The sequence below is a fragment of the Rhineura floridana genome, chromosome 6, assembly GCF_030035675.1.
Source record: "Rhineura floridana isolate rRhiFlo1 chromosome 6, rRhiFlo1.hap2, whole genome shotgun sequence".
In the NCBI taxonomy this organism is placed as follows: Eukaryota; Metazoa; Chordata; class Lepidosauria; order Squamata; family Rhineuridae; genus Rhineura; species Rhineura floridana.
In genome coordinates, this window is record NC_084485.1 from 50,323,231 (window position 1) to 50,350,073 (window position 26,843).

At 41.3% G+C, this 26,843-nt stretch overlaps 1 protein-coding gene across 1 annotated transcript in view; it reads right to left on the minus strand.

The window, feature by feature from the left end:
* Positions 1-22,643, minus strand: part of LMOD1 (leiomodin 1) — a 40,606-nt gene extending 17,963 nt beyond the window's left edge. The window contains exon 1 of the mRNA XM_061631788.1: positions 22,198-22,643. Coding sequence (XP_061487772.1) covers positions 22,198-22,458 — 261 coding nt within the window. The 5' untranslated portion in view covers positions 22,459-22,643. The remainder of the gene's footprint in view (positions 1-22,197) is intronic.
* Between the last annotated feature and the right edge of the window lie 4,200 nt (positions 22,644-26,843).

Consider the following 26,843-nt stretch of genomic DNA (forward strand, 5'->3'; position numbering starts at 1 on the left):
ATAATATTGCTCACAGTTTCATTCGTAAAGAAAAGAAGCAAGGAGTCACCACATGGATTTCATATGCAGCTTATTGCACTGCACATTCAGGAAGGAGAAGGGTCATGGCCAATCTGCTTTCTGAGGAGATCTTTCAAACAGTGTTGTCAACTCAAGTGAGGCGGTGGGGGAAACAGGTCTGGTCTGCCCTGGTACTTTTAACAGGAACTTGATTAGAAGTAAAGGGTTGTATTCTATGTAACGGTAAGGGTGAACGTTCTGTCAGCGCAAGGATTTCTCTTTGCACAATGGAACATTCTGATCCTCTCCTTCCCTCCCCCCCCCCGAGCTCCCTAAATCTGTTCTGGGTTTTCTCCCAACCCTCTGGAACAGATTTGGGCATGGAGTGGGTCGGGGGGGGAGGGGAGAAATCTTGCTGCGCTAGCACAAGTATTTAATTGAATATTGTCAAAAGTTTTCCCACATGGAGATTTATTTAAAATCATGTTTATCCTGTTTTGGTTCACTACCTTAACAGAAATTAATTATATAACACAAAGTATAAATACCAGAAAAATCTAAAGAAAGAAAACCTACATAGTAAAACAACCGTAGAAGAAGAGTCAGATCAGCAAAATATCCATTGGAAGAGAGAGGGCTTGCAACATAAATAACATTTATTATCTGCTACTTTCCATGTATGGCATAGATCAAACCTCAGTTCAAGCCACTGCTCCTAGGACTGGTTCAAAAATGGGCACCCCTCCTTGCTTTTCTGCCAATGAACCCAAGTACATGAGCCCTGTACCTTTGAAGTCCCAATTGCTAGGTGATGCCAACTTTGCCAGAGAGCAGAGACGGGGAACCTATGGCCCTCCAGGAGTTGTTGGACTCCAGCTCCCATCAACCAGAACCACCATGGCCAAAGGTCAGAGATTATAAGAGTTATAGTCCAGCAACATCCGGAGAGGGCCACAGGTTCCTTATTCCTGCTACAGAGCTGACTGTCCAAGGACAGGTTGACTTATTCCAGCCCCTGAATAGTATCTGGAGAATATAGTTGTCCTTGAGAATACAAACATTGCAGCCATTCCTGTTTTACCCGAATAGTCAGTCTGGCTTTGCATCTAGTCATATTATATGCAATTCTCAAAGTTTCAGAAGCCCTCTCCAGGTATGGACTTTGCAGCCATAACTCTGACATCCTTGTGATACCATCCCAAGAGTGGACAAAATGTTTCCGTAGTCACTATGCCTTGCAGCTATTGGCATGAACTTATTATGCTCTGCCCCTGGCCTTTCCTTAAAAAGAACCAGCTTGGTGCTTGCGCTGATTAATCACAAATGTTTTGACAAACTGACACACTGTGAGTTCCTCCTAAACATACTAAAATGAGCATTGCTGCGGCTTGCTGGCAATTGCTGTCCTCAGCACCATTCAGATGTTTCCTTAAAAGGAAAAAGAGACTTGGGAACTTCTTGTCTGGAATCTGGGCATTGAGGCATTAATGATCCCTCCTTGGTCCTCTCCTTAGTGCAGCCAGCCTGCTGGAGTTGTGCCCAGGGTGGCTGTTTGCAAGTGTTATTCAGCAGGTACCAACAGATCTACTTAACTGAGCTGCAGAACTGGGCAGGTGTTTGGCAAGGGATGGGAAAGGCACACTTTGGTCCAAGTATTGTTAACAGCTGAAACTTAATAAACAACATCTCTGCTCTTAAGCCTTGTAGAGAATCAGTAACAAAAACTACAGAAGTATGAATGCAACTGCTAGCAGATCGGTCACAACCACATCATACACTTGAAAACAAACACATGGCTTCGCCCAAAGAATCCTGAGGACTGTAGTTTGTTAAGGGTGCTGGGAATTTTAGCTCTGTGAGAGGACAAACTACGGGTCCCAGGATTCTTTGGGGGAAGGCATGTGCTTTAAATGTATGGTGTAAGACAGTTTTTCACATAATTATGTGAAAAGGTTATTCAGTCCATGCAGCGTTCTCTGTCGCTGTTTGCACTTTACTTCCTAGTCCCTCCCTGAAAAAGTTTGCATCTTAGGGTTTAACTTAGCATGCTTATGTGTGCATTTGAGCACCTGCTGTCAATAATAAAAGCAGTGTTCCCCTTCACCCCCAAAACAGGATCAAATTTCAGGGTGCACCTGCATGTTTAACTGCATTTGTGCAAACTCAGTGATTGATAAGAAAAAAAGGAAAACAAATCCAAACCTGCAATTCCTGTAAGAAGTGCATATTTATGGGACATATACCATAGGGTTGAGCTGTGTTTGTTGTTTCAAGTAGGGATGGATCTATCAATTTCGGTTCTTTCAGTTTCTAATTTTTCCAATCTTAATTTGTTCTTCACCTTTTTACAGCAATTTGAGATTTTTTTAAAATAAAAAATCCTCATGAAAATTATTCAGCATTTCTCCTAATAAACATGTTTTTGTATGCAGTTTTGACTAATATACACATTGTTGCAAGCAATTTCTGCCAATATTATGCATTTTATGTTATTTTCACCAATGTATTCATGTTTATGTACACTTTCTAACATATATGCATTTTAGTAAACATTGTTTGTTTGAAGAAGTGCATCACAAAATTCGGATAAGTGCAAATTTCTCAGGATGGCTATGTTTTGGTTCTCATATTGTTTTGTGAATTTGATAGATCCAGCTTTAAATGTGAATGCTTACTTATTCTGTTCTTTCACTTCTCTCATCCATTTCAAAGGGGCTAGCACTGAAGAACATCCTGGTGGACTGGGCTCTCCACTTATAATCGTGGGCCATAGAGAAGAAAAGATTCTTCACATTAAACACCCAGTGCAAGATAGTACCATCAGCTTCCCTGATTGACCTGTGATAAACAACCTTCAATAACCCTCAAATAATTATCCTTAAATCAAGTAAATTAAGGACCCAGGCTATGGTCTGAAGACACATGAGGCCAGTAACCTGCTGAAGCTAAGCAGGGTCAGGTCTGGTCAGTGCCTGGATGGGAGACCGCCTGGGAACCATTTATAAGCCAATGTGGGTTTCTATCAGGAAAGAGAGGCGGGGTATAAATGTAATGAACAAATAAATGTTGTTGGCTGAAAAGATGTGATCTTGGCAAAGGTTTGAAGGTCAGTAAACACAGAATCTCAGGGGTCGCCAGCTGGGCCTACATGGTGTAAGTATATGGGAGGAACTCCTAAGGGTAGCTACTGCAGGCATTATGTCTCATGAAGGATTACTTTACTCTGAGAAGCATCTGGGCAGGGATGGGTACGGTAGGGATTTCCTTCTCCCTAAAAAAGGATACTATTTTTGGAATGGGTGGGTACATTAAACATATGTCTGGAAAGCATGCATCTGATCTCCTTTCTATCTTAAACTGGGCTGTCTGCTCCATTGCTTGATTTACAACTTGTGTCTCAAGCAGGCATGGGATGAATATTTGAGAGTGAGGAGCTCAAAATGGGTTTGTCAAATACAACCCAAATTTGAGTTGGGTTGTTGAACTTGAGCAGACTCAAATTGAGGCTGGTGCCCTGTCTCCACCATACCTTCTGCTGCCTGTTACCACCTTCTATTTCCCCAAGCCAAAACTTATTTGCCTTGGGGAAGGAGGTAACAAATGGACTAGTTTCCTGACAAGAGAAGTCTCTTCTTGGTTGTAAATAACGACACATTGGCCATTATACGCAACCATTCTAGTCAGGTCCCACGATCCCCAGCTGCATATATTGTTACATGCAGCCAGGACAAACAGGTGAGGCGGGGATAGAGCATTTCTGTTGGGAATACTCAAAAGGCTCATTCATTTTGGGTAGTTAAAAGGAGGGACAAGCAGCACCCCTAGTCACATTCATCCTCGGCATGAGAAGAGAGAGAGAGAAAAGCATGTTACATCTGCCACCACTAATCCTAAAAGTAGAAGAAGGTCCCCTCCAGATGCCCAACTTTTTATTGTGCATTAATGATGATTTATACTCCTGATAGTATCAGGGCAGTTATATGGGATCCTGCTTTCGAATACTGATTGTGCCTGCAACAGTTTCAGGGATGACAAACTGCTTCATTTCTAGTCAGTACACGTCCCAAAGCTTCCTGCTGAAATTGTGTAACTTTCTATACCACAAATGTCCTGGGGTGTTGCTATTGTCCCAGTTTTGTTGTGCTATAGCGCAAGTGTACCTCTAGATGGCAATAATGTGATAACATTGGGGATGCATCACGAAATAGCATAAAGTGGAATGGTGTGTGGATGGTTCAGTATAAATCCATCACTAATGCACTATGATTGTGTAAATGCCATGTTGCAGAATGCTCCCCCCCCTCTTCTGGAGGGCCCAAAGTAAGTTATACTCATTTCAACAAGATTTACATCCAAGTAATTATGTTTAGGATTGCAGCCTACTTGAGATTCTATTCTACTTCCTATTAAAAATGTGAGGATCCCTCCCCCCCCAAAAAAAGATCAATAGGAACAGCCTTCTTTATCTGTCTTATGGAAGCACGTTTTGTACAAGTGGAAAGACATGTTTAACAGCTATCTAATCATAATTCACCAGGAGTTTTCTCAGCAAGAGTTTTCTCAGCAATGACAGAGATGGAAAGCTTCACCCGTTGCATTTTATGCCTGTTTGTCACTGCCTCTCAGCCTTATGAAAACCCTATTCATAGGGTCGCCATAAGTCGGGATTGACTTGAAGGCAGTACATTTACATTTGCAGATCTTTAAGGTGCAGGATCCTTAACAGAAGAAAAGGATTTCTGAGGAATCATTCAGTAAAACAATCTAAATGACTCAAGTAAGTGAGCCAGTCAACATACCACATGATATTAGGGCAAGTGATCATAAAGGGACTTGACACAGCATCCAAATGAATGAATATATTATAGCAGGGTTCAAAAGATGCCAGTGGAAGTATATCTAACCATGAAAACTCATGCCATTACTAGAACTTAGCTTAGTCTATATATTTGATATGACTGCTCACAACCACAGCATATCTCACTAATACAATTTGTGAACATTATCAGCAAGAAAGTGCAGCTTATCTTACAAGTTTCAGAAAAGATGCTTTTATAAATGCAGCTGTGGACAAGACTGTAGAACTAGAGCTATAACACCCAAACACCCATTCCACGGGACAAACATTTCAGTTGTACAGCATCCATCTAAACTTTCCCATTCAGATCTATACATTCCCATAACAGATCAGCTGGTAGTGCCAAGTTGCAGGAAAGATTACGCAATTAGCAGCAGCTTGTATGGTGCCAGCTGCATATCTCAACTCAAAGGTGCCAACAGTTCCTCAAATGTCAGCTGATATTCAATTACACTCAATGTGAACCATTCAGACAGTGTGAAAAGGGAATACAGCTAAATAATATAGAAATACTGTTGTCCAAGAACAAACTTGAGGAAGATGATTAGTTGATGTCTTCATCATTTTATGCATTGCCCAATTAGGCCCCGCCTGCACTATAAATTTTAAGTAGTATCATACCACTTTAAACAGTCATGACTTCCCCCCAAAATCCTGGGAAGTGTAGTTTGTGAAGGGTGCTGAGAGTTGTTAGGATGCCCCATTCCCCTCACAGAGATACTATTCTCAGAATTCCCTGGGAAGTAGAATTGATTGTGGAACTACTGTGAGAACTGTAGCTCTGGGAGGGTAATAGGGATCTCCCAACAACTCTTAGCACCCTTCACCAACTACAGTTCCCAGGAGTCTTTGGGGGAAGTCATGACTTTTGAAAGGATTAATTGTGAAACTACTCTGAGAACTGTAGCTCTGTGAGGGGAATAGGGGTCTCCTAACAACTCTCAGCACCCTTCAGTTCCCAGGATTCTTTGGGTACCCTTTTCATGCAGGGGTGGCGGCATAATGCCATATGCCTGACATAAATTGAACTAAAAGCTCTTCAAGATATAACCTTAGAACCTGTTGCCCTGCCAGTGTTGTTGGACTCCAGCTCCCATAAACCCCAGGCAGCATGCCCAATGGTCTGGGATGATGGAAGATGCAATCCAGTAACATCAGGTCCTGGCAGAAATGGAATTAATGTGGATTTTATGGTATCTGATTGTCTATCAGGAGGGCACACAACAGCTACCCTGACTTTATTACATAAAACATCTGTAGGCAGAACAACTTATTAAAGAAAAAAAGGATGGGGATTAAATGAGTATCTTTCATTATACCTATGCTTTTCTAACATTAACAATAGTTTTTCTTTGTTTCAGGTTCAGGGAATGGAAGTTAGAATATGCAGTTTGTGAAAGAATAAGGTAAGTTGTTGAGTTGGCAAGGCTCATTTAACATTGACACGAAATTGAGCCTTCAGTGTCATCGGCCCAATTCTCTGGAATGTTCTGCCAACAGAGATTCAGCAGGAGCCTTCTGTTTTAATGTTTAAATGCCTGCTGAAAACCTTTCTGTTCTGCCAGGCTTATGCTTTTGAACCTTTAAACACCCAAAGAAGATGTTTTTTTTTTGCAGCAGGTGTCCTTTGTTTTTATTGTATTTGTAATGTTTTTTATTCTATTTTTATATGCTGTAAACCACTTTGATGTTGACAAAATAGTGATATACAAATATTTGTATAAATAATAAAAAAGCCATTTTCAGTTTGTGTATCAGTTCACTTCAATACCTGATGCCATTGTTTTTCCACCATGGATCACAGGTATAGCTGCGTCTCCTATTAGCCATCTATAAATATTCATGACACACCACTACTCAGCACAGAGAAGCCTGTGAACAGTTTTGCAAAGGCTGCTTTGTTGTTCACAAAAGTCATTATTTATTCTTAAGAATTTTTTTTATTTTTTGAAGTAATGAAATAATTATTATATTATAATAAGAATTTAATTTAATCATGAATAGATAAATGATGATGTCAAGGCTGATGTTGGTAATGCCATTGGTCTGACTGAAAACGAACACACCCTCCAACACTGGTAGATGTCTAAGACGTATCTAGAATTCTCAACATCCTGATCCATGTGCTGTAGAGGACACACTCAGAATGTACTTGCACAACAGAATTTCCACACTGTTGTGTGGACAGCATTGCCTATGTTGAAAAAGCTATCCATGAATGACTGATTGTTCTTGGAGAGGATAACATCATAATGCAGGAAGACATTTTAAAGACAGCCAAATGTGCCTATGACACGGATATTGTATTTGTTTTTTGTTTTTATGTAAGCTGCCTGGGACACTTATGTAAACGAAAAGACCAGATGCAACTTTAAAAAAACTAATTAATTAAATAATGACTATCTAGAGCTGCCATTGAAGAGTGGATGATGGCACAGCTATCCCTGAGAATATGTATTACTGGTTACCAGTTAGTTTCTGGGCTCAATTCAAAGTGCTGCTTTTGAACCTTTAAATACCTAAATCAGTTTTCCTTTAGCTAGTCAGCTAGCTGGCTAGGCCGATGGAAGCTGCCCCTAGGATGGGAAAGGTTGCCCTAAATGATGTGTGCCTTGGATACGTGAGGGAGCATCTTCCTCAACATGTTACTCCATGTGCATTAAGACCATCTGAGGAGGCCTCACTTCGGGCGTTCAGGCTACACAAAACTGAACAGATGAGCACCACATCAAGGGCCTTGTTAGTGGTATTCATTTTTAAGGAAGATACCTCAGGCCAATCTTTCTCTCTAGAACAGCATTTGCTAAGCTGGGGAAATGTTTATTTATTTATTGCATTTACTGTATATCCCATCTTTTTCTCCAAGGAGCGCATGGTTCTCCCCCCTCCTCATTTAATCCCCACAGCAATGCTGATGGGCAGTGATTGGCCCAAGGTCACCCAGTGAGCTTCATGACTGGAAATCTGAACCCTAGTCTCCCAAGTCCTAGTCCAACACCCTAACCACTACATTGCGCTGGCTCTGGATGATTAGTGCTATTGTAATGGCTCTGTTGTAAATGATGTTAGCGTTACTGCAATGTCACTAGATTATTTTTTATACTTTTTAAAACTTTAAAGTTGTTTTAAGTATGAACACCTTTCTGCATTTGTGCATTGGAGCAATTCATCCTAGAGGTTATGTAAGGAAGAATAGCACAATTTCACCTTAAGGTAGCTAGTTCCCACTGCTTATGGCCCTTTATCAGTTGCAGAGATGGTCCCTTGTCCTCTCCCTTCACTTTCCTTTTATTAAGCAAAAGGCACCTTTTTCTCATGAATGCTGAACCCAGACAGTACACTATCAACTCTTCTTCTTTGGTTTGGTGGTGTAGTGAAACATGACTAGGCTCTATAACTACCACTACAGAACACGGAACTGATTGCTGCTCCAGAATCTATATGCTATAACTGACCTCAATTCTTCTGGTTTTTTTTGGGGGGGGGTGAAAGCTTCTTTTAATGGCCCTTTTATTTCCCAACAAGGCAATTCACAGGCTGCAGCTGACTCATGTCTTTGGACTTTCTGGCGAGACACAGTGTGACTCTGGCAATGGCAGATTGACTTTGGCTTCCACCCCAGCATCAGCCAGATATGCCACTGAGGTTGTTTAACTCTGTTCCTCTTTCTGGGCCTGATCCATAAAAATAAGAAGTCATGAACATCAGAAGATGTCTTCTGGTACTTTTTCTTTGATTATTTGTCTGGATTCTAACAAGGTTTACTCTGACATCATAACCTTTCTAAAATCATATGTTTGCTGGCTCCAGAGATAAGGACTGCTTAGGCTTTAGCTGTAATCAAATGCCTACTTTTTGACAGAAAGAAAATAAAGTAGGACTTGCAACAAAATGTAGCAGTATATCCTCACCTTCTAAACACTCCTCAAGGTTCCAGCCAGCCATGCTCTCCTTCAGGATGCTCCATCCCTTCCTCCATTCCCTGGCTTTCCATCCCCGCCCCCTGCCCTGGTGAACTGACACTCAACCTCTCATTGCTACAGCACATTCTCTTATTAGGCTGTTTTTTGGGAGCTGCTCAGTCAACTTTTTTTAAAAAAAGGGTTTTCTGTATTTCTGTAAACCTCTGTGGCACAGAGTGGTAAGTGGCGGTAATGCAGCCGAAGCTCTGCTCATGGCCGGAGTTCGATTCCAACGGAAGGAGGAAGTCGAATCTCCGGTAAAAGGGGTTGAGGTCCACTCAGCCTTCCATCCATCCGTGGTCGGTAAAATGAGTACCCGGCCTATGCTGGGGGGTAATGAAAGGCTGGGGAAGGAACTGGCAATCCCACCCCATATATACGGTCTGCCTAGTAAACGTCGCAAGATGTCACCCTAAGAGTCGGAAATGACTCGCACTACAAGTGCGGGGACACCTTTACCTTTTTTAAACCTTGGAGATTTCTTGAGCATGCTGATACCTCCCTCTTGCTTCTCCATTTTGGCTATATACCTGAATAGGCACCACTTGCTGCCTAAGTTTGCTGTTAGATGGAGTAATTCGAACAATTTCTTCAATCATAAGTTGAAACTGCTGCCTGACTTTCTGTATACAACAGCAGCATAATTCTATCAGCTTTCTAGATATTGCACAAAGAGAAGTGTCTGCTCCCATGACAAAACACATGTTTAGATGTTTGCAGCTCTCTTCATTCAAGTCTTGAGCACAAGTTGCCCAGTGGTAGGCTTCCCTGCAAGGATGAATGCATGTCGGTATGGTGCTACATCTTAGTAGGGAAAACAGACATGAGTAATGCTTGTTAAGTGACAGTTGTGTGAATTCTGAGCAGGCTGCTTATAGTATTTGGTTCTCATCATTCTAGGACAGCCTTTCCCAACCAGTGTGCCTCCAGATGTTGTTGGACCACAACTCCCATCAGCCTCAGCCAGCATTGCCAATGGCTGAGGCTGATGGGAGTTGTGGTCCAACAACATCTGGAGGCACACCGGCTGGGAAAGGCTGTTCTAGGATAATCAGATAAAGAGTGGTGAGCATCGAATTTGATATGTAGAAAAAGGGGGTCAAAGACCAGAATGCTGAAGTATTTTATAGAAAACTGATTTTACTGCGAGATTTTTTTCAAAAAAGCCCAAACTGGTTTTATTGCAGAATATTTTTCAAAGAAGCCCAACGCGTTTCAGCCTGTAATCGCAGGCCTTCATCAGGGGATAATAAACTTTTTCAATGGTTAACCGAACAATTTTGGTCCTGTATAAGAGGATTGTTATCAGTGCAATACAGTACAATACAGTAGAGCATGAGAGAGAGAAAGAGAGGGAGAGAGAGAGGGAGACAGACTGTTGTGGCATAGCTGTAGCATCTGCTCTTGGCAATTGACTCAGGTGTCCTATTTGGCACAAGCAGGGATTTGCTATGGCTTAAGAGGAAAAAGAGAGACCATGAGCCAGGGGCAGCCATATGCACCAGCCCACGGTTCTAAGGATGCTTAGAGTCTCAGCCTGAGCACTGTCCTCCTCTAAAGCAGGTCTTCAAACCAACCTTTCACATCTGTTTCATTATTGTTTTCATTAATTTAAACAGCCAAGAAAACAATCCATGAGGCATAGTACGAAAGGCTCTATAGTCTTGGAAGATTCCATTTCCTTGATGCAAGAAAACCTCTAAATCAGTGATGGGAAACCTGTGGCCCACCAGATGTTGTTGTACAACACCATGGTCAATGGACAGGAGTGATGGGAGCTGTAATTCAGCAACATCTGGAGGACCACAGATTCCCCATGCCTATCTCAGTGTCTCAGATGATCATGACAGAAGCTCTAAATAATCAGGGTATTAACAAAGTCTGATTCACATGTTATTCTTGTATAGCCCAGGGGAGATGGAAAGTACTGCATACCTGAAGTGTGGGGGAGCAACATGCAAAAATAGTGACACTATATCCTGAGCTGTGGTTAGATCAATGTCGCACAGAATTAATCTCAGCCTTGAGAAAATTATAAACTTACAGAACTTCAAATATCCCAAAAAGTTTCAGTTAGCAAAAGGTTGAAACAAGAGAATGATAAAGTCACCACTCTGCTTATGGAAGAACGACAGGAACACTAGGAGGACTGTGATCAGGTGATTAACCTCTCGGTGTGTGAGATCTCCATGTCATAACAAATTTGGCCCCTGTCACAGACCCGCTGCTGCTGGGATCTGGAGTTTCAGGAGTGCTAATCCCCCTCTTACTAACAAGCTCAAGGAGCAGGAAGGGAATGGACAGGATATTTTCTTTCTTTCTCTCCAGGGATGGAAAGAAAAGAGAGTCAGCTAGACAAGATCTTATTACTGAAACATGATCTAAATGGCCAGATTTACCAGGCAGTTTGACCACCACCAGCCTGACATGCTTTGTCTTCTACAGTTAAGCACTACAGAAAGTCAAATTAAGTGAGGAAGTAACTCTTTGAAGATGCCTTTCAACATTTTAAAATGTGTTAAGTGTTACTATTTGACTTAGACCATGAAATGTGTACTCTTTGTCAGACTGATCACACTTTGTGGAGCTTGCATCACAATGAAGCAAAACTGGTAAAAGTGGGTATGCTATTCTGAAATATACATTATTTCAGATTCCATTATTACATGGATTTTAAAAAGCAAAAACATTAAAGCTCAATTGTGCCATATTTTAAGGCTTTTAAAAACAAAGTCTATGTGACAGCCATTCTAGCTGCAGGTGACCTCTGACAATGTGTATCTTAAGGTGAGGTTCCAAGGCTTTAAAAAATGTTCTCAATCTGAAGAACAATAAAACAAATCCAAATGGTTGCTTCGTTGGGCAGCATTACACCACAGACGTGGCCTCACCATTCAAAGGAAAAGGAACAAACCCATATGATCCCAAGACACACTTTATGATTCCCAAGGAGTAGGCCCTCAAGAAAACAAAACAAAACAAAACCTTTGTAAAAATAACAAGGAATGCTTCACTGACTCTATCCATCAGCACTGATAATATACATAAGGAAGTGTGGAGAGCTGGGGACCAGCAGGCATGATCCTATCCATATACTCCATGTGTTGATTCAGTACACAATCATTTATTATGCACATAGGGTTATATGCCTGAAGGTACCATGAAAACACGTATGTTCTGTCCTCCCATCATCTTGGGGAGGTCTCTCTCACACTTCAAAAGCCATTGCTTTAAGTTGTCCCTGCTGAATATTTACAACAGCCTGTATTCTTATCTAGCTCAACTCTAGCAAAACTCATATGTTGTACCTTAAATAACTTGCTGAACAGCTGAGGTTTTGTGAGTTTTTCTTTCATATATTAGCTAATTTCTCCTACAGCTTATTTTATTCAATATTATTGCAATTAAGAAAACCTCAATGAAGTAATAAATACTATTAATATGACTGCAGATGAAACTGATGTCATCAAAGGCAAACTATGGAGCGATAGATATGATTGAAAAGTGGTAGGGAAGTTGATCATCTGAACTACTAAAAATTCACTGTCCAAAGAGTAGCTGCAATTGGTGCATCATTTTCTGCTCTCCCTCTAGCTCTTCTAACTCCTTCTGTACTACCAATATATTGTAAATATTTATTCCTTGGACTTTGCATGCTTTACACTAGATGTATTAACTGATTCCCTGTAGCTTGCTCTTAATGATGGAACCAATCCTATGTTCTTGCTTCACAGCAGAAGATCATAGCAGAACTAAGCATACAAATCCCAGCATTGGCATAAGGGAACACATGTACCTAAGCAACATGGGGACAGCACCAGCCATTGGTATTGCTGGACTGATACTAGGGGAAAATCTGTCTGTGGTCCAGGAGCTTTAAAAAGGCATGGAGACAAATTCATGAAGGGTAGCCTTGTCAGTGGCTATTAGCAATGATGTTCAGATACAATATACATTTGGTTGGGGAGGGCTATTGTATTCACGTCCTTCTTGTGGGCTTCCTGTAGACATCTAATTAAACTGCATATACTTCATACACCTAAAGCCCATTTAAAGTACATGATGTCTCCCAAAGAATCCTGGAAACTGTAGTTTACCCCTCACAGAACTACAGTTCCCAGTATCCTTAACAAACTACAATTCCCAGGATACCATGGGGAAAGCCATGTGCTTTAAATGTATGGTGTGTACGCAGCCCAAGTATGGGGACCCTGTGGCCCTCCCAATGTTATTGGATTTCATCAGCCTCATCCAGCATGGCCAATGGTCAGAGCTACAGGTTTCCCATCCCCGGGCTAGTCACTGTGAGAAACAGGATGTTGGATCAGATGGACCTTTTGTCTGCTCCAGCAGGGCTATTCTTATGTTCTAGGAATGCTACATTAGGATTTAAAAAACAAACAAACAGGTAGGGGGCAGGGAAAGGAGAAAAACCAGAAGCATCTTGTATGCCAATAGCCTCACAGTCTTAGCACCGATGCAAGTTGATGCTGGTAAGGATGTTTCCTGCCCTGCCCCCCCCCAGGGAAACCAGCTGCTGTGTGTGTGTTTGACGAGAGAGAGAGAGAGAGAGAGAGAGAGAGAGAGAGAGAGAGAGAGAGATGTTGATCACAAAAATGGTCTGTGGGAAAATAATTAATTGCAACCTCCTTAGTGCTGCTGCTGTGATCAAATTTACAGCCCCCCATAACCTGAATGATGAAATTCACTACAAAGAAAAAGGAGACTGATCACAAGTCTCCCGGCATTTTAACAGAGCTGTACATCTTCCCTGCTTGCCTCACAGAGGATACTGCAGCTGGGTGGAAGGGAAAGCTTGGCTACACTGATTAAAGCTTGAAATAGGATTGAACTGCTTGTGCACTCGCAGCCTAGAACTTGGCAACATTGATGAAGCCCCGTGCTAAAGAAAAGGCTTGAATGCTCTCTCTGGGAGAAATGTACATTCTCCATAGCTTTCAAATCAGCCCTGAGTACAAATGAGAAAAATGTTTAACGCTGCCTAAAGCAGTCTATTTCCTATTATGGAGGTTTTAAATCATTCTGCATACCCCAATCAGACCTTTAACCAATTCGTTGTTCCTCATGCTGCATCCCTTCCACCCAGTGTGCTTAACTGCCCAGGGGGAAACCAAAGAAATAAAGAGACACACTGCATAATTATTTGCAGTACTAGAGTTATTAAGGTGGCATGACCCACACAAGCATGCATGAAGGAGCTTGTGACTCACCAAAGCAAAGGCAGCCCATCAGCCACAGAGTCCCAGGGGCTCAATGAACTTGTTGCTGCTGCTGCTTCCTGGGACTGCAAAAACACAGGGGGTTAGTTATCAAGTACATGGCTGGCGGGCTTGGTTCTGCCTGGTGGGTCACAAGTTGTGCAGGCCTTATCTACAGTCTGCTGTGCTTTCTGTTGGTCTCCTTGGTTTTCACCCACTTTGCAGTTCAGGATGCTTCCTGTCTATCTAGGGTGAGACTGAAAAATGAACTGTCAAGACTCAAGAATGATCATTCCACTGAAATACCACAGTGTTGTTGTTGTTCTGGCCTTCCTTCAGCTCAGTTTGGAGCAGAAAAACTGGCATGCATTCCTTTCCCCCACCTTACCGTACTGGTACATGCTAAGCCCTTAGGCTAGGATAGCCTAGAAATCTAAAATACAAATACAGAACCTGTAGTTTAAAAGTCGCATTCTTCTTGATGCTAGTTCCATATGCATGTATGCACTTTTTAGTTTCCCAAGAGAACAGCAAATGCAAAGAAAAATACATTTTACATATTTCAACACTGAAAAAATTGAAATGGACTGCCTTTAAGTCGATCCCGACTTATGGCTACCCCATGAATAGGGATTTCATGGTAAGCTGTATTCAGAGGGGGTTTACCATTGCCTCCCTCTGAGGCTAGTCCTCCCCAGCTGGCTAGGGCCTGCTCAGCTTGCCACGGCTGCACAAGCCAGCCCCTCCTTGTCCACAAGTGCCAGCTGGGGGGCAACTGGGCTCCTTGGGACTATGCAGCTTGCCCACAGCTGCACAGGTAGCAAGGCACGTAACCCCTGAGCCACTCACTGTGGGGGTGATCTTTAGCTGGCCCTTGACACCCAGGAGGCATGAGCGGGGATTTGAACTCACAGACTCTGGCTCCTCCCCACTGTGCTATACCAGCTGTAGATTTCAACACCAGAAATCAATAAATGTTGCCAACTTTATTCACAGGGCCATAACTTGGTGGTAGAGCACATTCCTTGCCAGTTTCCAGCATCAAAACAGCAGGAGGTATCCCATAAGAACTTAAAATCAGTCAGCCTGCAAAAGCCACTGCTATGTACAAAACTTAATTTTATCATATCCTTCTACAAAAATGAAGGTATAACACTTTATTTAGCTACCGGTTCAAGGTTTTGATGTACGAATCCCTATACAGCTTGGGATCAGGATACCTGAAAGATCGTCTTACCCCTGATATATCCAGTTGATCACTGCACTCTGCAGGTGAGGGCTTTCTGCAGATACCATCTTATCAGGAGGTCTGTTCCGCACAACAAGGGAATGGACCTTTGGTGTTGTGGCCACTACCCTCTGGAATTTGCTGTCCTTAAATATTAGACAGGCACCATTTCTGTTAACTTATTGCTGTCTACTGAAGACCTTCATCTTTCATCAAGCCTTTTAAGTAGAGACCTTATCCCAGTCTGTATCTGTGCTGGAATTACTTTTTAAGATGTTTTTAAACTTTTTTTAAAAAATGTTTTTAACGATATTTTGTTTTAACATGTTTTTAAAGATGTTTGGTTTTAATATACTTTAAAGCCTCTTTTTATAATGTTTTGGAGTGTTTTTGTTTGCTGCCCTGAACTCCTACTGGGAGACAGAGCGGGATATAAATTTAATAAATAAATAAAATAAATAATACTCTTTTACACTGTATCCTAGCTCTGATTCCTACACTGGCTTCCGGTCTCCTCTCAGATCTAGTCCAAGCTCCTTCTGCTTACCATCAGACTTCTCCATATCCTTGCTTCCCTTCCCATTTTGCTCTTATACCCCTTTTATTTACAGTTTGGTGAGTGAAGTTGGCTGTGGCAGCAAGGACAGGGAAGGACCAGGTTGGCGGCAGTGGGTATAGATGCATATGCACCTGCATGCACTGCCACTGTCAGCTGGAGCTTCCCCCACCTTCCCCACCACCCTTCTGCACCCAATCCCAGTCTTGGCGATAGCACAGTTGGAAGTGTGGTGCAACAGTTGGTACACCACCTAACATGCTGCATTCATTTCATTCATTGGCCATCACTCGTGGCCGAGTAAGATTGTCTTCAACTGTTTATTTACTTAGTCAATTTATTTACTGCTTATTCTTTAAAAAAAGCTCAGACTGGTTTACACCGAATAAGGTAAAAACCACTAAAAATACATTAAGGTGCAGTATACAGATATACATAAATATAAACATATCCAAAATACCAAATATGAAGTATGATCCAGTACTCACATCCAACATTAACCGTCAGGAACTACCTGTACAATAAGATATGTTTTTAGCAAGTGGCTAAAACATGCTACAGTTAGAGCATCCTAGATCATGGGGGGAGGGGGGAGCAGTCTAGAAAGTAGGTGCCACTAAAGCAGCCTTTCCCAACCAGTGTGCCTCCAAATGTTGTTGGACCACAACTCCCATCAGCCTCAGCCATTGGCAATGCTGGCTGAGGCTGATGGGAGTTGTGGTCCAACAACATCTGGAGGCACACTGGTTGGGAAAGGCTGCACTAAAGAGAAGGTCTGTTGCCATATAGCCGCTAGAGGGCAATCCACAGATTGTGGAACAACCAACACATCCCTGCCCATGACCTTAACTTCTCCAGCTCCAGCACCATCATCTGTCTGATGTCTCCTGCTCCCTCAAAAGACTCCGTCCTTTCTCCATTGCTGCCCCATATGGTTAGAATTTGTCTGATGCCATCTCTCCCCCTTCCTTCAAACTCTCTGCAAACCCTACCTTTCTCCCCAAAGGAGTGTCTGGAATAGCAGGCAGGTTTGGCTGCTCCCCATCTGTCCTCCTAGAACAGCCTTTCCCAACTAATGGGCCACCAGATGTTGTTGGACCACAACTCCCATCAGCCTCAGCCAGCATTGCCAATGGTCAGGAAAGACGGGAATTGTGGTCCAACAACATCTGGTAGCCCACTAGCTGGGAAAGGCTGTCCTAGAATAACTCCAGGCAGGCAATAGCAGTTGCTGCTGCAGAAACTGGGGCTGCGTACACACCATAACTTTAAAACACATTCAAAGCATATTCTCTCCCCCCACCAATAATCCTGAGAACTGTAGTTAGCACCTCACAGAGCTACAATTCTCAGCGCCCGTAACAAACTACAGTTCCCAGGATTATTGCTGACCTGTCCTCTCCACCATGGAAGGCATGATTGCAAAATAGTTTCATACCTCCCATTGCTGCTTGTCAGTTGGCACCAGGGTTGCCAAGTCAGAAGCATCTCAAATCCTGAGATTTCCTGGGCAGATCCTAGTGATATCATAGGGGCGTGCTCTGGTGATATCACAGGGGGTGTGCCCTAATGATGTCATTGGAGCGAGCCCTAGTGATGTCATTAAGCATGATACATTAAGCATTAACCACAGTCGCTTGGAGCATACCACCCAAACAAAAAAAAATTTCTCTGACTGGTAATTAAGATAGAAACCTTAGCTAAATGGGGGTGTTTCCAGGTCCAGCTGAAGTGATGGAATCATTCCTTCTTACCTGCTTAGAGATCCTGGGTAAGGAACATTTAATCTAGCCTACTTGCTTCTGGCAAGAAGGGTTTAAGTGCCCTCAGGCCAGACCAGTCACCAGAAGGCTGTTGTAGGAAGAAACCCCAGTGTTGTGGAGATGTTAGATGGGAGCACTCAGAAGTAAAGATGGATGCCCCTGAAGGCTGCAATTCTAAACACACTTACTAAAGGACTAATCCCCAAAGAATTCAACAGGACTTACTTCTCTGTGGATATTGTTAGGATTGTGCGGTTGGTAAGGCTTGATTAGGAATCCTCTGCAATGATATCCATATCAAAGAGGGTTGGCAACCCCCTGCCTGGAATGCCCTGCCTGCCTTTTAATGTGGCTGCTCCAAACTTCTTTACAAACTTGACTCTTCACTGCACAGAGAGGTCTGAGAAATGAGTAAGAGTTAAGAAGATTCTCTACTCTTTCCTGCCTACTCTGTGAGCTGCTATAAACTCACTTTGACAGCCAACCCAATTCCAGTGAGTAATAATTGACAGAGAGAAAACACACATGATTTGGTCCACCTTCACAAGCAGTAGAATGGGAACAACAGCAATTGAAGCCACACTTCCCAGTATGTGAATTCTCTTTTACCACTATTGGTCAAGAAACAAACCATCATGCAAATAACAAGGTGCATCGTCAGTGGATTTAAGAGGGTTGAGCTGAGCACATGGAACTGCTGTTGTTGCTTCCATGGATGTAAGGGAGTAAGGTCAGAGTTAAATGAAATGCAAATAGAAAAAGAAAAAGACAGTGATGATTTCCTAAATGCAATACCATACGAACCACAACAAGATTCCAATCAGGGTTACTAACCAAAACTAAAAAAATCCTGGCAGCCAGTCAGCCAAGGTCACAGAAATCCCCATGCAGCACAACCTTACCCCAGGGTTGCAGTTAGTGTAGAATGCTGCAGCACGATTGTTGACATCAGTGAGACCTTATCAGCACATAATATCTCTGCTCTGAAATCTGCACTGGTTGCTGATTTGCTACCATGCCAAGTTCAAGGTGTGCTTTCCATGTTACGAGTTCCATATAGTACTTGTTCTGCTTTTGTAAGAAATCAATCCTTTAGTGCGGCAGTACCTACGCTTTGGAACTTCCTGCCTATTTACATTAGGCAAGCACCTTCATTGTACTCATTTTGGCACCTGCTAAAAACATTTTTGTTTAGGCAAGCCTACCCAGGCATGTAGAAACTATTATGTTTTTTATATCTGTTTTTAACTCATTGCTGGTTTTATTATGTTGAATGTTTTTAAATTCCTGTCTTTAACTGTTTTTGCCAATAATTTTATTGTTTTAATTCTTCCTATAAACTGCTTTGATTTTTTTTTTTACAATAAAACAGTATATAAATGTAAATCAAACAAATAAATACATTTAAGAGTCACTGTGGCCCTTAGGTCTCTTTCCTCTTTTATACTGTCAAGCCATTTGGTACCATCTAGCTCAGTACTGCTGACATGAACTAGCATTGGCTCTCCAGGATTCCAGGCAATAGTCTCTTCCAGAGATTGAATATTGGACCTTTGCATGCAAAACATGTGCCCTACCCCTGAGGTACAGCCCTGTTTAAGAAGGTATCTTTTAAAATTGTTCTTTTCATTTCACTAATGAACGCACAGGATGCTAGGGCAGATCCACATAACACATTTAAAGTACATGAATTCCACCACAGAATCCTGGGAACTGTAGTTTGTTAAGGGTGCTGGGAACTATAACTGTAAGGGGGAAACTACACTTCCCAGGATTCTTTGGTCATGCACTTCATATGCTGGCTGGATGTGCTTTAAACGTATTATGTGGATCTGCATTACTTCATAAACGTTGCCTGCATATAGATAATTTCTATCATAGCCCTGGGCTCCTACTGGGAGGAAGGGCGGGATATAAATCAAATAATAAATAAATAAATTTTAAAATGGAAATAAGATACAAAGTTTACTGGGTGACCATGGGCTACGCACCATCTCTCAACCTAATCTGAGTGTAAAAACAACAGAGTGGAACCATGACCACCCCAAGGTGCAAACCTATGCATGTTTTCTCAGAAGCAAGTCCCTATGTATTCAATGGGGCTTACTCAGACAGGGAAGCATGCACAGGACTGCAGTTCAGTGATAAGGAACTTCACTTACCCAATTCAAAATTCAGAATCATGCCACATTAAGTTGTTTTGCAACTTTTATACTTGTTTTATGGTTATTGGATTTTAAATTGCTTCATTTCTTGTTGTGAGCTGCCTTGGTTTCCAACCCTACCTCACAGGGTTGTTGGAAAGACTCCACATGCACACACACTGGAGATGTAAAAATACATACACCCCGTATAATAGTTTGTCAAAACCAGTTGGCCATTGCAGAACATTTTTTTAAAAAAATAAGTATTAGTTTCCTGCCAAATAAAAGCAGTGACACCTATGTAAGCCTTGCCTAACTGCTTAAAGAAAAAGGATGAGAGGGGGAGAGAAAGATTTACAACATAATCCTTTTCTATGTTCACTCAAAAGTCCCATTGATTTTCAGCACAATTGTAACCACGTCTACTCAAAAGTAAGTCCTACTGAATTCAATGGGGTTAGCTCCCAGGTATGTAGAATTAGCATTGCAGCTTTTCTCCCAGAAAAGCTTCATATTGGGAAGGTTTTCAAAACAGGTTATGAATAAGACAAATAAACTGCCCTCTTCCAGTAAAATTTAAACTTGTTTGACTCCTTAATTAGAAAAGTATAACACTGCAGCATGTACATTTTTCAAAGCTTCTGTTCAAACTTTATTTGAAAGATAAAATGTGTAATATGCCATTTTTGCAAGTAATTAAAAAACCTTGCATGTACACTTTTGTGCCTAGCAATCCTGCTGTGATCGTCTGTTGTAGTGCAATGCTATGCATGTTTACTCAGAAGCAAGTCCCAATCCTGTACACAGAAAGTACTCTTTATGTTGCTGAAAGCTATATATTTACTGAATTCCTAATGTGAGACAAGCAGGAAGAGGAAACTGTGAGTTTAGCTATTGCCTGGGGTCAACAAATCTTTCAATCACAACCCTGACTTCACTTGTTGGCTAAAAACCGGAAAGGGCAGGAATTAGAGCTGCCGGTAGTAACAGAACTTGCAGGGGAGGGGGCTAACATTTTGGTTTATATCTTTTGAACCAGACCACCTAGAAACTTAATTTTTTAAAAAAATGAAAGCTAGGAGTCTGGAGATTAAGGTGAGTCAACTGGAAAGGACACCAAAAACCGGAGTCTCTGGGCGAAAACTGGACATCTGGCAACCCTAATTGGCACAACATATGATTGCCACCATTTTTTCTGGTCCTGGTCCTGACCTCTCAATGCTGAAAGTTAGCAGGTGACACTTTTCCTGGCATGGATAAGCACTGGGAAAAGTCTTGGCCTTTAAATTTCTGGGTCAAGCTGCTGTTAAAGAGAGAGAGAGAAATTGGTAACCCAATGGTAATACATTCTTCCTGAGGCCCATGCAAGGAATTCCAGTTTTTGAATCTTTTGCACTTTGGTCCCTTGTGGCCTACTCTGGCTTTTATACTGTGTTTATGTAGATGGATATTGTTCATGTATTTTCCTTTGTAAATTAATTTGATTTTTAATTGTACCTTGTGTATTCTATTGTAAACCGCTTTCAGATACTTCAGATAGTAAGCAGTCTATAAATGGAAATATAAATAAATAAATAAATAAATAAATAAATAACCCATGTCCCATTGCCTCTCCTCAGCATCTTGTCTCAGTTGCAATATCAGGTCTCAGGCACAGCTGAACTGACACGGCCAATGAGGATATGAGGCTGGATTCCCAGGGGCAGCAAAAACAAAACAACTGGAAGCAAAGAGACCTGGAGCGCCAGTTAGGCCGGAGAGAGAATAGCCTGCTCCTTATATATGTCTGCCCCCTGCTGAGCTGGAGGGCACAGGGCAGCAGAAGTCAAATGTTTCCAAATGACAGAATCCAAGAAATGGTGCCATTGTGACAGTTACTTACATTTCATTGACTCTTGGGGAAGTATTTGCAACAATGAAAGGCAATGAAGTGTGTCTGACACCATCATTTACAAACTTATCTCTTCTCCCAGGCATTTAATGGATTGTGATGATTTTGCTGTGTATTAATGCTATGTTTATGCTGCTGAAATTTCTCCTGCTCTACTGGATTTGTTTTATAGGCTATTGTATGGCTTTTATTGCAAAACAAAATGTTATTTTTTCCTGAGTTTGTCATGCTTTAAATTTTGGAAGTTGCTTGGAGACTCTTTAAGTGTCAAGCAACTAACCAATACATTGAAATAATAACAACAACAGTAGTAGCAAAAAACTGACACTAATATTCCTTGCTGAGTTCTTTGATTGTTCCCTTTGTAAGAGTTAACACTTAAAAGACAATTGCATTCATTCTGCTGCATCTTATCATGACCAATATTTTCTTTACGAGATACAGTCATCACTTTTTGACTCACTGATTTTGCAGTGATTCTTACGTGGTTTTCATAACACATCAATCATCCTGTGCCAGCTTTTTTCCCCCTGCAGCAGAAATATCCCTTTCCCCATAACAACAGCAATAACTTACATCCATTGACTGCTCCCTCTGAACAAGTTTCTTGCTCTCCTTTTCGCAATAATTGAGCATTGCCTCTCGATTGTACTTGCCACTTGATTGTTTTTCAGTTTGATCTTTCTGCCGGAGCCCCACAGGAATGTTTCCATCTGAATCAGACGCATCCAGCTCTTTTTCTAGCTCTTCCATCTCCTCTGGAGAGAGTGTAGACAGTAAGTTGTCAATATCTGGGTCCTCACTGACTTGCTTTCGGTATTTTGCTACCCTGGACATCTTGGCAAGTTGCAGTTGAAGCACAGTATGTATGTATGTATCTGTGTATATATATATATATTTAAAAGGTGAGGGGAAAGGAGCAAATTAATAGGATTAATAGGATTTGAGGGGAAACCAGGTTCTTCTTCTCCTTCCGTATTTTGGAGGTGTTGAGATTATTACATATAAGCAGCTGTAACTTCTCCACAGCCTGGAATAAAATGGTTATGCAGATGAAGAACACTTGGCCAATGAGAGTAACAGCAGTGCAGCCTGGTTCCAATGGGCCAATGAGACATGGCAGGAGGTGGAGCTGGTGTCTATCAGAGGAGTTTGAAACCTGAGGACATTCCAGGGAATTTTCAAGTGCTGCATGACCAAATTTAGTCCTGAACATTTAGCTTTTTAAAGGCAATGGGAGAGAAAACATGCAACCCCCCCCCCACAATATCAAATAAGCTGCTGGCTGGGACTGAGGACCCAGAGATTAAAACAAAAGCTGCCTGAAGTTCTGACAACAAAGGCATCAATACCGTTTCTAGGACTTCTACTTCAGTATCACATTTATTGACAAAGTATTGTCAGCAGCCTGCATCTTCTTAATTAACAGTTCTCGACTGTTAATTTGCAAAAAAATGTAGGAGATTTGGAACATGCTTGTGATTTTCCATTTTTACTAATAACAATACATTCTCTGCCTCACCTATTCAAAGTAAATGAGCATTTGGATCTTTCTCTCTATCGTTATATGATATAATATAGTCCTATGAACAAAACAAACAATGGGGGAAGGGCCATAGCTCAGTGGTAGAGCATCTGCTTTGTGTGCAGAAGATTCCACATTCAATCCCCAGCATCTCCCAGACAGGAATGGGAGAGACCTTGGTCTGAATTCCTGGAGAACTGCTGCCTGTCACAGTAGACACTACTGAGCTAGATAGAGTGTTGGTCTGATTCAATATAAGACAGCTTCCTTTCTAGAAAATGACAGCTATTAAAGTGTTATGTAAGGTATGTACACTTTCAAAGCACAACTAAGTACACATACATACCCATCCAAGCACACAGATTAGGGTTGCAATCTTATGCATGTGTATCAGGGAATAAGCCAGTGGATTTACCTCCAAGTAAATATGCACAGGACGACACATCAGCAACTGCATAACATGCAAAAGAAAAAAGGGGGGAAAGAAAATAAAAACAAAATAACTGGAGAGTAAGATTAGAATAGCACACTATGGTTTTTTTGTGGGTCATATCCTACATTCAATTACACATTTCCATCTTCTCATCATTATGTGTGTGTGAAAACAGGAGGGGGGCACCATTTTCTCCTTTGCTTCAGGAAGCAAAATGTCTTGGGCTGGCCCAGGCTGGAGTAGCAGAGAGGAGCCCGTTAGTGCTGCAGGGCTGACAAAATTTCCTTTTTTTACACAAGTCATAAATGCTCTGTTCTTTATTTTATCTGGTCACCCTATAAACTTGAGATACAAAGGTTTTTAATAATTAAATTCCTGTGAATTTTGGACAGATCTAATAATTCAGGGCTTGCCTATTGCAAGGGTTCCCAAACAGTGGTCTGTGGACCAATAGTGGCCCATAAGCTTCATTCAGATGGTCCATAGCATGTCTGTGGATTTGTTGTTTGACGGGAGACAGCACATCCAATGCATTAAATATTCATATTGGCTTTTAATGGTATTTTTATTGCTTCTTTGATTTCTTATATTGTATTACAATTTGCATTCTATGGAATTCAAACTGTGATGCAAGAAAATTTGTTATGTGCCTTCAAGTCGATTTCAACTTATGGCGATCCTATAATTCAGAGACCTCCAATAGCATCTGTTATAAACTGCCCTGTTCAGATCTTGTAAGTTCAGGTCTGTGGCTGCCTTTATGGAATCAATCAACCTCTTGTTTGGCTTTCCTCTTTTTCTACTCCCTTGTTTTTCCCAGCATTATTGTCTTTTTTGGTGAATCATGTCTTCTCATTATGTGTCCAAGGTATGATAACCTCAGTTTCATCATTTTAGCTTCTAGTGATAGTTCTGGCTTAATTTGTTCTAATACCCAGTTATTTGTCCTTTTCACAATCCATGGTATCTGCAAAGCACTCCTCCAACACCATATTTCAAATGAGTTGATTTTTCTCTTATCTGCTTTTTTCACTGTCCAACTTTCACATCCCTACATAGAGACAGGGAATACCATGGTCTGAATGATCCTGACTTTGGTGTTCAGTGATACATCTTTGCATTTGGGGACCTTTTCTAGTTCTCTCATAGCTGGCCTTCCCAGTTCTATTGCAAGAAAATACAATAAAAAAGAAATAAAATACAGCTTAAATCATGCAGTATCTAGCACAGGGCATTACAATGGCTACAACAGGCAGAAAAATATTTAAGTGATCTACCAAGGTTTTCAGCAATTTTCAAATGGTCCATGCGGGAAAATTTTTTGGAAACTGCAGGCCAATTGCTTCAGTCTTGTGAGGGTGTTGAAATGTGGACCCTTCCTAAACATAAGCGTTGCAAACTATGTACCCCCATCTGCTGGCAGCCTCCACTATTGCATGGCATAGGATAATAACTTAGGAGACGAGGGGATGCATGTGTGGATTGTCTTTTACAAAGAGAAGCAAACAAAAACCTACTGGTACTCCATCCTCAGCTCTTTATGATCATTTGGGATGTCTGGGTTTTTGCACTTTTTTTTTGTTGGAAAATAAACCTCACAATTCGTGTATATCCAGTTTTTACTAGTTTTCACTTGTATCGGTTTTCATCCTGTGAAGTTTAAAGGTAGACTTACTAACCAACTGAGCAGTCAGAGTGAAAATTAACCTTTATGGCAGACCTCTGGCAACAGCAGCATGGCTTTTCATGTGGTTATACTGTAATTATGTATGTATTCTGCTACTGCTGATTATACTTGATATTGTGGTTTTTATGGTTCCCCACTCTGAGAAAACTTGCTCAAGGGTGATAAACAATCATTATAATTATAATGGTTTAGAATGCAGTTCTATGCATGATTATGCAGAAGTAAGTCCTGCTGTATTCAGTGGAGCTTACTCACTGGTAAGTGTGTTTAGGGTTATAAATGGCAGCCTTGGCACTAATAACAACAACAAATGATATATTGTATTTGTGTCTTTTTCTGGCAGCAGGACTGCTGAACCTTTAAGAGCATGTGAAAAAGGCAGAAATTCTCTAGGTGAAACCTTTATTTGCCTTCCTTGCTGGCAGATTTTTTTAATCCATCAAGTCCTTTTCAAAATTTCCATGTTCTTGTTTCTGCTTTATTTTCATATTGGTTTTAGACTGCATGTTTTTTTGGTGTATTTATTTTGATTCTTCATTGGGCTCCTTACTCTGGACAATTTATTGGAAAAGCAAACTATAAATGATGTAAAACAAAAACAATTGCCTAGTAGTGAGATGAAGGCAAAATATTCATTTTTAAATTTCCTGTTACACAGCTGTTAACATTGAAGCTCTCTCCCATTCAAGGGCATTAATAAGAGCCCTGCTGAATAAGACCAAAGGTCCATCTAATTCAACATCCTCTTCTCACAGTGACCAACCAGATGTCTATGGGAAGCCCACAAGCAGTTCCTGACTGCAAAAGCACTCTGCCACTTGTAATTCCCAGCAACTAGTAATGCAGAGGCATATTGCCTCCAACAGTGGATGTGGAATATAGCCATTGTGGCTAGTAGCCACTGATAGCCTTATTCTCTGTGAATTTGTCTGCTCCTCTTCTAAAGCCATCCAAGTTGGTGGCCAGCACTACATATTGTGGGAGCAAATTCCATAGTTTAATGATGCACTGTGTGAAGAAGTACTTTATTTTGTCTGTGAGGAATCTTTCAACATTCAGCTTTATTGCCCCCAGGTACTAGTATGATGAGTCAAAGAGAAAAACGTCTCTCTATCCACTTTCTCCACACCACGCATAACCTCTTCCATGTCTCCTCTTACTCGCCTTTTTTCTACACTAAAAACATCTAGACAACTCCCCTGTTCTTTTAGAGGACTTGCTCCAACCCTTTGGCAGAGGGAATTAGCTTTTTACAACTTTTTACAAGCTTTCCCCGTATATATATGTGGCTGCAACTCGGGATAACACTTCATACATCTGATGAAGTAAACTGTAGTCCGCAGAAGCTGATGCCATAAAATTTTTGTTAGTCTTTAAGGTGCTGTAAGACTCTAAAAAAATTAGAGTGGTACATGATCTGAACTTCCGATAAAAATAGCCAACACTGACTCACAGTGGAGCTGTTTAGGATCTCCATTATCAACACCTTCTTTATACTTTCCTTTGGAAGACTAAGTTGAAAATCAATGTTGCAACAGAAGAACCAATAATGACTGAGATGTGTGATTCTAAATTTT